Consider the following 16478-nt stretch of genomic DNA (forward strand, 5'->3'; position numbering starts at 1 on the left):
ACACACACACACACACCGTCAATTGCTGAGCTTTCTATTCTGTTTCACTATTTTAATTACTTTAGTTTTATAATACATTTTAGTTGTATTTAATGCAATTTAATATATTTAGTAGTACCTCTAATGTTGTTATGATTTTCCCATGCCCCATACCTCAATTTTTTCTTTCAAAAAAAATCTTTGATATATCTTGTCCCCTATTTATATTTCCAGAAAGACTTTACGATAATTTTCAAAGGCTTTAAAAAGAACTGTTGTGATTTTTATTGAGATTGCATTAAATATATAAATTAATTTATAAGAAACTGACATCTTCATAACATTATGTCCAGGAAAATATTCTCTCTACATTTATTCAAGATTTCTTTCCGGCCCTTGGTTAAGTTTTACAACTTTCCTTAGAGAAGTATTGTAAATACCTTTTAAAAATTTAATATTGCAATTAACAGCTTTGCAACAAAATGATTTCAGTACAGGTGGTCACAAATATGAAATACTTATTTGTCTTTATGTGCTTTCAACAAAGCTGTAACTAAACTGAATTTTCAAATGTCAATTATTTCAGGGAAAAATTGGTTATACTCTATAACTGAGTAATTCTATTTCTAAGAATTCATCCAAAGGAAATGAATTATCCTAAAGAAATGAGTAGAAAAATCACATAAGTATTGATGAACAAAGATATCAATCATCATTACAGTGTTATTTATAACAGCAAAAAAATAGAATCAACTTAAATTTCTAACAACAGGCAAATGGATTTTTAAAGGACTATAGAATGAGATATTTAGAAAAAATTACGTGCTCAACACAACATGGAAAATATTTACAGCATATTGCTAACAGAAAAAAGGAATTTCCAATCTAAAATATACAGTATAATTCTTATTTTACTTAAATATACGTGCAGACATAATGAAACAGAATAAACATAGCAAATTATTAATAGTAGTTATCTTTGGGTGGCCATATTGTCAGAAATCTATTATACTCATCCTAATACCATTTTACCTATTTCTTCAATAAAAAAATAATTCTCTTTTGGACATAAAAATAATAAATATTATCATTTAATGCTCTAGAGATATTTAGTGAACTCTTTCAAAAACAAACTATTCGTAATATAGACTTACACCTAATTTACATCTACTATTTCTTGAAATCAAGCAAGATGTGATCAAATATAGATATATAAATATTCTATTTCAGACTTTTACACAGTTTAAACACCAAGTTAAGGAGCTATCTAAAACTTAAAATTATTACTCTATATGTATAGTATATTCTTACGATAGAAGTCTCTCACCTCAACATTTCCCTGTAATTTCTGAAATCCCTGGACTTGGCTGAACAAATCATTCTACAGGTTCCAATGTCTTCACTAAATGTATCATTTATTTCTTATCTTAATTGATGCCTGGCTTTCCATGGAGCTCTATTAAATAAGGGCCGATTTATCTCCAACACCCTACCTATCTCAAGGTTAAGAGACAGAAATCATTTTTATGAATTTGCAATGATGCTCCTCAACTCTCCTACTCCTTTAAGAGTATCATTATCCAGGTTTACCACCTTCTACTTGTGCTATAATCTATCAACAACTAGTTAGTGCTTATTTTTGAAGACTAGGAGATTACTGAATCTCCAGTTTATAAAGTCTTCTCTACATTCTTTTACTCTATCAGTACCCTCTTGTCTTCAATTTCTTCTCTCTCCATTATCCATCAACATGACTCTCAATACTTAAAATCTCGTCCCACTATTTTTAGTCACACCTATTTGTTAAAAATTCAGTCTTGCCTCAATCCAACTGACTGTTGGATTCCAAATACCAAATATCAAGTATTGCATGAAAAAAAAACCATATACTATTAATTCATGGTTAACAACATCAACAGGACCTTCAATGCTGCCTCAATAAATTCTCCTGGTTTCTCTCATATCTCTCTGCCTACTCCTTAGTCTCTTTTGAGGGTTCTTCTTCTACCAATTCCTTAAATATTGGCATTCCTCAGCATTCTGTCCCACACTACAGACTCTGTGTGATCTCACTTGTTCCAATGGCTTAAAAAACTAGCTAACTGTTACTAAGGACGCCCAAATCTTGTTTAAAAATCTAAACACTCTCCATATATCCAGAAACATATGTCCAACTGTCTTCTAGATCTCTTTCTAGATATCTCCACATAAAAGTCATGCAACCACTTCCAAGTTACTTTGCCCATTGGAGAACTCATTAATATCTCCACTCTACTGTTTTTTCTGTGTTGCTATGTCTTATTTCAGTGAACTGCATTATTACCAAATACTAAATTTTACAAGCGTGCAAGCTGGAGTTAACTTTAACTTCTGAAATCCACTCAATAATCAGTTACCATTAATTCTACTTTTTAAATTTCTCTTAACGGGTTAGTGCTCTACTACCTCATTTCCCTACTCTAGACTGCATCACATATAATTCTTACGTGAATTACTCCAATAGTTAGCAAACCATTCTTCTAACCTCCAGTTTTGTCTCCTTTTGACCTATCTTCTACAACTCTTCCAAAATCTAAATGTAATCGTATTTTTATGCATCAGCTCGTTAAATTCATTAAATAGTATCTACCTCAACAACCCAATGAGGTAGATACTATTTATTCATCCCTTGTAAAGACTGCTCACTATTATACTTCATGTTCCTAGCACAGTGTCTGGGATATATCAGAAGCTTAATAAATATTCAAATATTCAACTGATGGAAATTTTTCCTTTCACCCAAGATGGAATAACATGAACTGAATTTAACTCCTGCCTGCTTTCTTTTTACTCCTTTCCTCCCTCCAAAAAAACAAAAAACCACATACAAGATATTAAAAAAATGGTTTTCAAGACATAGGACATCAGGCAATGGACAGTGATTCCTGAAAGATGGGAAAAAACAAGGTGAGCCCTATGACTGTCCCAACTTCTATTGTTTTGAGATAATTTACAGGCCATGGCACAAGGAGGGGAGGGAGGGGTAAGCTAGGAAAAGACCAGCAAAGTCCATAAGTTGAGAAGACAGAGCTGAGGGTCCAGGAGGAGACCAAGGCAGCTAGAGTTTATACAGTAAAATTCCAGGGAGAAGAGCAGTACAGAGAAGAACGCCAAAATTTTGGTACTAAATGCCTATATTAGAAAAGAAATGTTCAAATCAATAATCTTAGCTACCACGTAAAGAAACTTAGAAAAAGAGCAAAATTAAACCCAAAGTAAGCAGAAGGAAATAATAAATATCAAAGCAGAAACCAAAGAAAGAGAAAACAAAAAAATAAGAGGGGTCGGCCCCGCGGCTTAGCAGTTAAGTGCACGCTCCACTACTGGCGGCCCGGGTTCGGATCCCGGGCGCACACCGATGCACCGCTTCTCCGGCCATGCTGAGGCCGTGTCCCACAAACAGAAACTAGAAGGATGTGCAACTATGACATACAACTATCTACTGGGGCTTTGGGGAAAAAAAAAGGAGGAGGATTGGCAATAGATGTTAGCTCAGAGCTGGTCTTCCTCAGCAAAAAGAGAAAGATTTGCATGGATGTTAGCTCAGGGCTGATCTTCTTCACAAAAAATAAATAAATAAATAAATAAAAAATAAGAGAGAATACCAAAAGCTGGTTCTATAAGACCAATAAAAATGATAAACCTCTAGCTAGACTGATTAGTAAAAAGGTATAAATTATAAATATCCAGAATGAGAAAGGTGACATCACAATAGATACTAATCATAAGAAGGGAATATTATGAACTTTATGCCATAAAATTCTATAATTAAGATAAAATGGACAAATTTCTTGAAAAAAAATTTAATCAATACTCAAGAAAAAATAATTGACTTGAATAGTCCCAAGTTTAGTAAAGAAATGGAAATTGTAGTTAAAAATCTCCTACAAGAAAATTCCAGGGCTCAGATGGCTTTATTGGTGAATTATACCAAATATTTAAGGAAGAAATAATACAACTGTACACAAACTGTCACAAGCATATACATGTCAAAATTTATCAAACTTTATACTTTAAAGATAGGCAATTTATTATATGCCAATTATATCTCAATAAAGCTGCTTTAAAAATATCCAACTGATAGAAAGAAGGGCAACAGGGAGACAGATCAGTCAGAGGCCAATCAAAGAGAAGTAGAAGTGGCAAAAACAAAGGCAAAGACACAAAAAGAATGAGATCAAAGAAAAATGACAGGAAGAAAGAAGAGGGCAAGTAAAGAGTATAAATAGAGATGGATCCAAGCTGGAAAGGGTATAGGGCACTAAATCTAGAATAGGTGATTAGAAATAACACAGAAATACAGTAAAAAGTTCTGAAACTATCTGGATATTCACTTATTTTCCTCATTCCTAATCCTACATCCAATGATTACATAATGCTGTACTCTACCGTGTGGTTTTTTTTTTAAATTAGAGCATCAGATCCACAGCACAAAGCTGACAGAGTAGTTTGGGTACTGCTGTATTTGCAAAGTGAATAAATGTATTATATTAGAAATTCCCCCATTTCTTCCATAACCTTAAAATTTATAAAGAATTCCAAATAAGCACAAATATACTTCCTTGGATAATAAATTTTACAGCATTCCTAATTACCTAAGGAGTGCTTTTCAAATACTTTCTAAGTTTTTAAAAACTAGAAGACTATAATTGATATTGCCAAAAAATACTTGGGGAACAGAGAATCACAAAATTAAGTGTCGTTATAATAAAATCTCATTGTAATAACAGAAGACTCAAGATACCAAAACCTTTAATATAAAAAGTTAGAAAAAGATTGCATTCTACACAAATATACTTGTTAAAAGCTTACCTGTATAGTCGCATTTCACTCAGCTTTATCGTTATCAAATCAATAATGGGTGGGGGGTTGCTCTGGCTCTCTGTTATGATATGGAACGTATTTGTCATTGTAATTAGTCCAAAATCAGCAACAAACACATTTTCAGAAACTGGAGACTGTGGGATGACCACAACTGGGGCTTTGATGTTAACATCCAATGCCATTCTGGAACTCCTTTGTGCCAGTTCTTTTACACCAGTAGCAGCCATTCCTGCTGCCTGAACAGTTGCCTCAGCCAAGGCTTGTTTAGCTGCTTGAAAATTATCTATAAAAGCCTATAAAGATAACAGAATTATATTCTTAAGGTTACCATTAATGATTAAGATTATTAAATGTATACTGGTGTTTATGACTTTACCTCCACAAGAAAAAATTTTTCCTGGTACAACCAAGCATTATTTATTCAAAGTCTGACTGTCTATATTAAATCTTAATTTTCTGCAATAAAAATTGAGAAACAGAAAGATACAGATACAGAAACACGGGTAAAACAATAAAAATCTAGTCCCTGGAACAAAGCAACACGTAGATGTTGCAATGTTTCACTGATATCTGTTTTCCTTGTCTCACTTTCCCTAATGGCTAAACAATTACATTATATTTTTCTATATAACCTCAATGGACAGAGAGCTTATTCATGTTTGTAGGATAAAAAAAAACTCTAACATTTTCTAATTTATGAATTCTGGAAAAAATACTTCAATGACATAAAATACACCTAGAATTATACTTAATTTTCATGTTCAGAAAAAAATTTTATTTTTAGTAATTTTTGAGTATAAGGCTATCACAACATGGCTCAGTGACATAATGCTTCTGATGTAAAAAGAAATTAGAAAAAAAATTAGACAAGGAATACTTGTTCATCTTTATTTTTTTATGTATAAAAAAAATTTTATGGCTATAGGAAAAACTGCATGGTGACCTCAATTAAAAAGATCACAAAAATAGCAACATTATTTATTTAGAACCAACTGATTATCTAGTTTATACACCAAAACTTAGAGACAGCATTTTAAAACAATGAATAGTGAAGTCATAGAGAGAGGTATGATACTCACAGGAAAAAATATCAGCCAATAGGGAGAGAAAAACATGAGAAAAAGAAAACTATGAAAAGCAGAAATAGAACTCAAAAACCTTAGGGTGGTGTCATGTAGGGATTAAATCTAAACCCTTTAAAGCCCCAGATATTCACAGAATTATAATGCAATAGAAAATATAATTTTCTTAATGATTACCTGAGACCAAAATAAACTTCTATTATAGTTTTGGTTTTTTTCTTTTACTTTTTTGTGAGGAAGATCAGCCCTGAGCTAACATCCACGCTAATCCTCCTCTTTTTGCTGAGGAAGACTGGCTCTGAGCTAACATCTATTGCCAATCCTCCTCCTTTTTCCCCTAAAGCCCCAGTAGATAGTTGTATGTCATAGTTGCACATCCTTCTAGTTGCTGTATGCGGGACACAGCCTCAGTATGGCTGGAGAAGCGGTGCGCCGGTGCGTACCCGGGATCCGAACCCGGGCTGCCAGCAGCGGAGCGCGTGCACTCAACTGCCAAGCCACGGGGTCGGCCCTTTTTTTTTTTTGTGAGGAAGATTGGCTCTGAGCTAACATCTGTGCCCATCTTCCTCTACTTTTTATCAGGGATGCCGCCACACATGGCTTGATGAGCGGTGCATCGGTACATGCCCAGGATTCGAACCTGTGAACCCCGGGCTGCCAAAGCAGAGCACGTGAACTTAACCACTATGCCACTGGGCCAGCCCCAGTATATATTTTTTTTAATGTATTTTTTTTTTTTTTGAGGCAGATTGGCCCTGAGCTAATATCTGTTGCCAATCTTACCCCTTTTTTTCTCCCCAGAGCCCCAGTAGATAGTTGTATGTCATGGTTGTACATCCTTCTAGTTGCTCTATGTGGGACACTGCCTCAGCATGGTTTGATGAGCAGCGCGTAGGTCCGTGCCCAAGATCCAAACCAGTGAACCCCGGACTGCCGAAGCGGAGCATGTGAACTTAACCGCTACACCAGCGGGCTGGCCCCAATTTTTAACATTTTTAATTAGAACTGGAAGTCAGGTAAAACAGTTGAACCAATGATGTATAAAATAAAGAATTCAATTAATATATGTAACATGATATATAATGTACACATATTTAATATGTTTATAAAATATATATTTCAACTAAAATATTCCTATGTGAAAACGATGTTATATAAATAATGTACTATACATTTTAGTCATGATAAACGGTACCCAGAAAATTATGAAAAATCAGGAAAAAAAATCAAGCAAGGAATTATTCTTCTTCATCTATGTTTGACGCACAGCAATTTCCAACTAGTAGGAAAGAATAAATAAAAAATTAATTAAAATACTTACCAGTATGGAATATAGAAATTTTGTGACAAAAACTACTTCAATGCAACCAACAGTTAAATTAACTTGAACGTCAACCACATTCATATCTGTGTATGCCGAACCAGCAGTTGCATCCATGAAAGAAACCATTTTGAAGCTGAAAACTTCCTTTCCAGTGATATAAACAGCCTTAATGAGAGAAAATTCAATTGTCAAAATCCATTTTTGAGATGATGTCTTCAGTATAAAAATAAAGCAAATAATAATAAACCCTTCACACATATTTAGAAAATCTTCCAAGTATTCAAGCCATATACAAATAAGCCAACAATTTTAACTCCTTTATTAGAACCTACACTGCAAGGTCTTTCAAATTGATGGTGGCAGCTCCCTTTGTGAGCCATGAAATCAATTTAGTAGGTCTGGCTCAAGATCTTTTTTCATGGGGAAAACAGAAGAAAAATTATCAGAATATACATTTTCATTTAGTGTGTATACTTGTGTACTAAGAGTTGCCACATAAATGTATATTTTGGTCACTGTCAAAAGTTAATGTGATCTACTTCTCTTCATTTGAGGTATGTAAATCGATTTTCCACATTCTTCAAAGGAGTTTCCTCCTATCACTATGCTTTTGTTCCTTATTAGTTTGTAAAGAGTCACCTTAATTTCAAAACAAGAACTACCTCCAGCAGTTTATAACCTCAAGCTCTGTAATACCAGTTAAAAATGGTAGAGACAGCAGCAGATGTGACATGTCAAAAATATTTTGGAAGATGGACAGAGCACTAACTTAGTTTACAGCTTTCTTGACCTCCTAAATGCTAGAAGCAAGGCAAAGGACTGCAGAGCCATCAACAAGCAAATGAATTCCAACCACGGAACAAAGAAAATCTCAGTAACCAAAGATATGAAGGACCTCTAACGGCTGAGGTGCAAGACAAGGCTGAAAAGAAGTCAATAAGAGTTCTGCTTATAGAGTTCTGCCCAGGATGTAGAATGCTGGGGAGAGGGCCATTCTAAATCTTAACAACAAGAAAAAAAACAGATAATTTACAAAATCGTAACTTTTCTTAAAACCATTAGAAATCTGAGGTTACAAGCCAACCAAGCAGCCTAAAATCTAAGGAAAAAAATGTACCTTCGAGAGAGATGTTGAACATAAGCACCAGCTCGCTTGTGGTAAAGGGGCAGGAGAAAGAGATGCCAGATACCATATATTAGCTAAAATGGTAAAGATTGACTATGAACTAATGTAAGATATAGAATCCCTGGGAGCCACAGATACAAGAGGAGTTCACACTCAACTGTAAGCACTGCATTAGGAGCTCTCTGCTGGGAGCTCATCAGAAAGATGGAGTAGTGTGGAAGACCAGAGAAAGCTTTTCCTTGGTACCACCCTGGAAGAGGGGAGAAGCCTCCACTGCAGAAAAGGCCCAACGTACCATCAAGATTATTCTCTTCTCAGAACAAAAGCCTTAAGAAACTAGGCAAAAGGCAGTAACCTTTTGTCCTCAGGGCAGAGGTGAAGATACTATACCCCAGGGGCAAAGATAACAGAAAACTCCATCTATACCTAAGATAAGAAACCCTCCTGGGACCAGACCATTATATGTCACCTTCTGCTAGGGCAAGGAAGGACATTCTCTTTCACAGAGGAGCTACCAAAGATATGAGTCAGATGCTATGGGAAAGAAAGGGGTATCACCAAGAATACCCCATTTCTGAGACCTAGAGAAGACACAAGGCTAGGACTGAAACTGGTCTAGGACAACTGATAAAACTACCCAAAGCACCTCCCCATCCACCCCCCACCCACAAATACTCACCAACAAGCTGGCAAGCACTGAGAAAAAGTAGCAGTAGACTCTAACATCAAGGAAAGAGCCAAGAGTGTAGAAAGAGAACTTTCTGAGGTATGGGAGTAGAGGAAAGGCCAAAAACAGAGCATGGAGCAACACTCCAGAACAAAGCCCCCACCCCCCCGCCCCCAAGCACAAGACATACCTAAAGGAATTTGAGGCACTAGTGTATTGAAGAGAATCTTATTAAACAGGAAAACTCAGAGTCAGTTCACCTTCCACTAAATTGACTTAACTCTCTATGCTAACAGGCTAGCACAAAAAAGAGGCATTCCAATTTTCATACATAAATACTATTCACTTCAGTCTCTATCATCCTATACATGATGTCTGACATTTAATCAATAATTACAAGATGTCCCAAAAAGCAAGAAAAAAATAACCAACAAATGACAAAGCAATCAACAGAAACATATCTGCCAATAACACAGATGTTGGAACTTTTAGCCAATGCATTTTAAATTACTATGATTAATATGGTAAATGCTTCTAGTGGAAAAGATGGAAAATACGCATGAAGAGATGAAGAATATCAGCAGAGAAATGGAAAAACAGAAGAGTCAAAGGGAAATATTACTGATTAAAAAACACGGTAATAGACATGAAAAACACCTTTAATGGATTCATCAGTAGATTCAACAGAGGCAAGGACAAAAATCAGTGAACTTAAAAATAGGTCATTAGAAATTATCCAAATGGAAACATAATGAGAAAAGGATCTGAAAAAAGTTGTACAGAGGATCTAAAGGTTGTGGGACGATATCTAACAGGAATCTAATAAGAATTTTTGGAATCCAAGAGGAAGAAAAACAGGAAGGAGATGGAGGAGGAGAGAGAGAGACAGGCAGAAGAACTATTTGAGAAGATAATGAAAAATAATGACAGGCAGATCCAAGAAGCTCAGAAAATCCCCAACAGGGCAAATATCAAAACATACATACACCTAGAAACATCATATACAAACCCTGAAGGCAGTCAAATAAAGATGAGAAATTATGTACAAAGGAACAACGATATATGGCAGACTTCTCATCAAAACTATATATAACAAAGGACAACGGAGTCACAACTTTAACAGTTTGAAAGGAGGGGGGAGAAAAACTATCAATCCAGAATTCTATATGTAGAAAAATATCACTCAGAAAATGAAGGTGAAACAAGAGTTTTTTTCTAGCTCCCATCCATCCTCTCCACAAGAAGCTGCGATAATTCATTACCAATATACTTGTATCACAAGAAGTGATCAAGTTCAAGTAGAAATAAAAATAACAGACAGAAACTTAAAGCTACCTAAAAAAATGAGTTCCAAAAATACTTAAAATGAAGGTAAATATATCTTTTTAAAAAAAATTAATTGCTCTAAAGAAAACTGACTAAGCCAAAATCAGAATTGTAGATTTTCAGCATACACAAAAATAAAACATATTACAATAATACCACGAAAGACAAGAAGTAGGAATTGACAGTATAGTGTTGTAAGATACACTACACATAAAGGGGTAAAATATTATTGGAAGGTAGACTGTGATTAAAAATATGTATTGTAAACCCAAGGGAAACCATAAAATAATGATAAACAATTCAAAATCAAACACAACTAGAAAATAGAAAACAACTAGGGACATAGCAGATTTTAATCCAACCATATCAATAGTTGGATTTTTAAATTGGCCTAAATATAAATTAAATGTCAGACTGGATTAAAAAACAAGATTGAAATATATGCTGCCTACAAGAAACCCACTTTAAAAATACAGGCATAGATTAGTTAAAGGATAGAAAAAGATATACCATGCAAACACTAATCAAAGAAATCTGGAGTGGCTATATTACTACCAAAGTAGACTTCAGATTAAGTACAATTACCAAGGTTAAAGAGGAACATTACATAATCACAAAAGAAGGTATAAAAATCCTATACAGTCATGTATAGGATACATGACATAACAACGTTTTGGTCAACAATGGACTACATATATGACAGCAGACCCATAAGATCAGTATCATATAGCCTAGGTATGTAGTAGGCTTTGTAAGTACACTCTATGATGTTTGCACAAGAAAACCACCTAATGACACATTTCTCAGAATGTATCCCCATTGTTAATCATTAGGCGTATGTGTATGCACCTAACATGAAATCTCCAAAATATAAGAAGCAAAAATTGAGAGAACTGAAAGAAGAAACAGACAAATCCAGAGTTGAAACTTTAACAATCCTTCCTTAGTAATCAAGAGAACCAGTAAACACAAAATCAGTAGCTTGAACAATTCTATCAACCAACCTACTTGCTCTAATTGACATTTATGAAACATTCAATCCAGCAACAGCCAAATATACACATTAATTTCAAGGACACTCAACCAAGGTTGAGCATGCATGCTCTGGGCCATGAAACAAACATTAACAAGTTAAAAAGATCCAAAAAAGTTTCTTCTCTGACCACAATGGATTTAAACTAGAAATCAGTAACAGAAAGATATCTGAAAAATCTCAAAATATTTGGAAGTTAAACAATATACTTCTAAATAAACCATGGATAAAAGAGAAAGTCACAAGAGAAATCAGAAAATATTTTAAACTGAAAGAACATAAAAACACAACATATCAAAATTTGCAAGATGCAGCTAAAGCAGAACTTAAAGGAAAATTTATAGCAGTAAATGCTTACATTAACAAATAAGAAATCTCAAATCAATAATCTAAGCTTTCACCTTAAGATACTAGGAAAAGAAGAATAAAGTAAATCCAAAACGGAAAGGGTAAATTTTATTGTATGTAAATTATATCTGTATGTATAGTAAACTTGACTTTAAAAAGGAAAAAAAAAGCACAATAAAGAATTCAATATAAAGGTTACTGAGGTCCCTACAACCTCCCAAAAACACCAAGCACCTTCCTGCCATAAGGCCTTTATAGTTGCTATTTCCTCTACCTAGAATGCTCTTTCCACAGGGCTCACATCCATAATTGATTTAGATTTCTGTCAAATGTTCCTTCCACAGAGAGGTATTTCCTGATAATCCTAAAATACCATTCAAATCACTATCAAATTACCCTACTTTATTGGTTTTCAAAGCACTTATCACTCTTTGATATTGTTTTCTACTACTGAATATTTATTATTTATCCCATGAGGAGAGGGACTCTGCATCTTTTGTTGACTATAATATCCCACATACTGTTAATTAATAAAAAACAGAATATCTTCCACAAGTCACATGAGTGACCCTGTGACTATGTCCCCTTGAGCCCAAGAGAAGAGAAGAAATTTGCTTAAGACAGAGTTTAGAGCAGAGAGGCTACGGCCTCGGAGACAACAAGTGCAGGTAAGAGGTAAATAAAACACCATACTGAAAAATAAGTATTTTAAGTAAATCTCTGTAAATTGAAAGGTGAGGTCCCCACATTCTTCAACCAATTGGCTCCCAGAATCTCAGCTGTCAGGGCTATACTTATAGTACCTTTCTCAAAGGAAACTGACTAGCCAAAGGAAAAAAATTTTAGATACTCTGAATTTTTAAGGCCATAAAATCACTGTATCACTGCCTAATTATCTACTGTGATATCCACGTGTCCAAAGTCCTGCCCACACAAAGCTTCCAATCAGCTCTGAACATCTAGGCAAAATGATCAAGTCCTTCAAGGGGAAAGAGAGGGAAACTGTTATCAGAATCATCATCAGCAATTTGACTGAACACAGAGACACAGAGTAACATGTTTAAAAACCACCTATGAAAGAAAATGCAATCTAATCCTTAGCTTCAAAATCCAGCCAAACTGCCCTTCAAACATAAATGTAATGCAAGATGTAAACACTCAGGGAGTATTGTTCCTATGATTACGAGCCTTGCCTGAGGAATCTACTAAGGAATAAACTTTTGAGAAGCCAAAATAATTGAAGATATCAGCATCAAGACTGGTGAAAACTTCTATTTAATAAATGAAGAAATGATTGAATCAGAATATTATTATTTTATAACCCTTAATGAAATAATGGCTTTTAACATCATAAAAAGAAAGACAGCTAGACACTATGTGCATCCTTTGAAAATACACAACACCAACTATGAAGTATTCTTGTCAAAAAAAAAAGAAAAACCAAAAACCTGAATCCCATCATGCCTTGAGATTTAACTATCAATTTACAGGAAATATAAGGAACAGAGGAACATGTTAAATATCATAAAGAACACAATCAGCAAAAGCCAGGCTGTGGAAAATTCTACAAAACAAATAGGATAGCGCCAAACAGCACAGGAGAGAGAGAGAAATTTATAGATTAAAACAGACTTAAGAGGCATATTAATCAAATGCACTGTGTGGACCTCCTGTGGATCCCGAGCTAAACAAACTAAAAGAAAAAAATTATGAGACATTCAAGGAAATGTGAGCACTCACAGGATGTTTGATGACATTAAGAAATAATTGCTTGCTTTTTAAAGGCAAAATACCAATGAGATTTCTTTGATAGAATTTGAACGAAGATTCTAAAATTTACATGTAAACACAAAAGTCCAAGAACAGCCAAGACATTATTGAAGAAGAGAAACAAGGTGGAATATGAAGTATAAAGCTTAAGAATTAAATTAAGCTCAATAACTCAGTTTGGAATTATTGGAATTATTGGAGGCAGTATAAAATGGTTGTTAAGAGCATAAACTAAAGAGCCAGAATGCCTAGTTTTTACATTCAGGACATTAGATGAAGCTCTACTAGCTATGTGACCTCAAGAAGTTAACCTTTGTGTGCTTCAATGTCTTTATTGATAAAATTGGAAAACGAACTTCTGATCTCAATGAAATTTGTGAAGATTAAATAAGTTAATATTTATAAAGTATTCAGAACAGTCTCCTACGTGAAGTAAGACTATATGTATGTTTGCTACTGATTCAAGGATAAGTAAACCAATGGAACAAAATAGAAAGTCCAGAAACAAATCTACTCACATATCTACACCTAATATTTCATAGACATAGTACTGTAGACAAGAAAAGCACGGCTATTTCAATAAATGGTACGAGGAAATTCAAGTGTGAAAAAAACAAAATTGGACCCCAGCCTCAATCATATAAAAAAATCAATTCCAAGTAGAATGAAAGATCTAAAAGTGAACGGCAAAATTATATAACTTTTAGAAGACCAAGAAGGGGAATACCTTTATGAATTCAGAGAATGAAATGATTTAGAAGACACAAAATTCTCAAACCAAAAAGGAAAAGAATGATAAATTCTACTTCATTAAAATTAAGAACTTTTGTTCATCAAAAGACACCAGAACGAGGGGCCTGCCCGGTGGTGTAGCAGTTAAGTATGTGTGCTCTGCTTCAGCGGCCTGAGGGTTCACAGGTTCGGATCCCAGGTGTGCACCGAGCACTGCTTGTCAAGCCATGCTGTCGTGGCGTCCCATATAAAGTAGAGGAAGATGGGCACAGATGTTAGCCCAGGGCCAATCTTCCTCATAAAAAAGAGGAGGATTGGCATCGGATGTTAGCTCAGGGCTAATCTTCCCCACAAAGAAAAAAAAAAAAGGCACCACAATGAGAAGATAATAACCAGACTGAGAATAACTATTTGAAACATATATAAACTAAGCAAGGAATAATGTACAGAATACTAATGATTTCCTACAAATCAACAAGGAAAAAAATAAATAACCCTTCCCCTAAAATTGATAAATTAAGTCAGGGGTCAGCAAACTACAACTGGAAGGATTAGGTAAGAATGTTGTCACACTTTTAAGGTAATTGAAAAATATCAAAAGAAGAATAATATTTTGTGACATATGTACATTATATGAAATTCACATTTTATTATCCATAAATAAAATTTTATTAGAACACAGCCAAATCACTCATTTACATATTATCTACAGCTGCTTCCACACTACAATAGCGGAGTTGAATAGTTATAACAAAAACTGCCTGGCCCACAAAGCCTAAAATATTTACAGTCCGGCTATTTACAAAAAAAGTTTGCTGATGTCCGAGTTAAACTAACAGGCATTTCGTAGAAGAGCAAACATAAGTAGCCCATAAATACATGAAAAGATGTGCAATTTCATTAGTAGTAAGAAAAATACAAATGAAACACCATATTATATACTCCAGATCTTCAAAACTTTAATGTCTGACAATTTCAAGCATTGGCATTAAAGAGAAACACCAAATCTGTCTTCTTCTACTCCTTCTTCTTCTTCTTCTTTTTTTTTTGGTGAGGAAGATTGGCCCTCAGCTAACATCTGTTGCCAATCTTCCTCTTTTTGCTTGAGGAAGATTGTCCCCGGGCTAATATCTGTGCCAATCTTCCTCTATTTTGCATGTAGGACACTGCCACAGCATGGCTTGATGAGTGGTGTGTAGGTCCGCACCTGGGATCCAAACCAGCGAACCCCTGGCCACCGAAGCGGACCGCTGAACTCAACCACTATGCCACTGGGCCAATACCTCTCTTCCACTTCTCCTGGAGGTACATGTGCCACTAGAAATAGATTCTCTGAAAACGCTTGCATGAGATACATACAAGAATATACTAGGAGACGTACAAGACTAGTTATAGCAGTAGTGTTCATAGAAACAAAAAAGTAGAAACAACCCAAATATCCATGAACAGACCATTGAATAAACAGCTAATAATATATTCATACTATAGAATACTACACAGTAATAAAAATGAATGAACTATACCTACACACATCAACATGGATACATCTCAAAAATATAATGTTGAATGAAAAGAGCACATATGAAATGAATAAATATAACGTTGAATGAAAAAAATACATAAAATATGATGTCCTTTAAAAAAGGAGGAGGCAAAATGAAACAAGGTATTATTTAAGGATTCATACATAGTTGGTAAAACTTATTAAAACCACAAAAATCAGGACATTGTTAACTCCATGAGGAGACAGTAGAATGCAGTCAGGTTAGGACTTATTGGTAACTTCTGAGGTAGGCTCTATTACTTTGTTTGAGAACTGGGCATAAAGGTGTTTGTTTTACTGTTGTTCTTTAAATTACATTGTATGCTTTTGTGTATATGCTATATTTCAAGATAAAATATATGTTTCCAAAACACCACAAAACTAGGTAATACATTGTTTTAGGATGCAAATATATGTGGTTAAAAACTATAACAAAGAGTAAGGAGGAAAAAAGGCAACGATATAAAATTTATATAATGTTTTGTATCATCTCAATTTTTATTAAAAAATGTAAAGAATAATAGAATCAAAACCACATATGTGCAACAAATTCTAAACAAGACACATTACCAAAACTGACTAAAGAAGAATTAGAAAATATAATTAGACCTATATCAAGTAAAGAAATAGAACAATAACTAAAAGTCTTTCCCCAAAGAAAACCTCAAGGCCAGATAGCTTCACT

At 34.4% G+C, this 16478-nt stretch overlaps 1 protein-coding gene across 5 annotated transcripts in view; it reads right to left on the bottom strand.

Moving 5' to 3' along the window:
* The window catches only part of VPS13A (vacuolar protein sorting 13 homolog A), a 249952-nt gene that overhangs the window by 117811 nt on the left and 115663 nt on the right, over nucleotides 1-16478 (bottom strand). For all 5 annotated transcript variants that reach the window (XM_058565619.1, XM_058565615.1, XM_058565616.1 and 2 more), the window contains exons 32-33: nucleotides 7246-7413; nucleotides 4831-5135 (exon numbers count right to left, since the gene is read on the bottom strand). In XM_058565619.1, coding sequence (XP_058421602.1) covers nucleotides 4831-5135; nucleotides 7246-7413 — 473 coding nt within the window. The remainder of the gene's footprint in view (nucleotides 1-4830; nucleotides 5136-7245; nucleotides 7414-16478) is intronic.

Source organism: Diceros bicornis, chromosome 22, assembly GCF_020826845.1.
Source record: "Diceros bicornis minor isolate mBicDic1 chromosome 22, mDicBic1.mat.cur, whole genome shotgun sequence".
Lineage (NCBI taxonomy): Eukaryota > Metazoa > Chordata > Mammalia > Perissodactyla > Rhinocerotidae > Diceros > Diceros bicornis.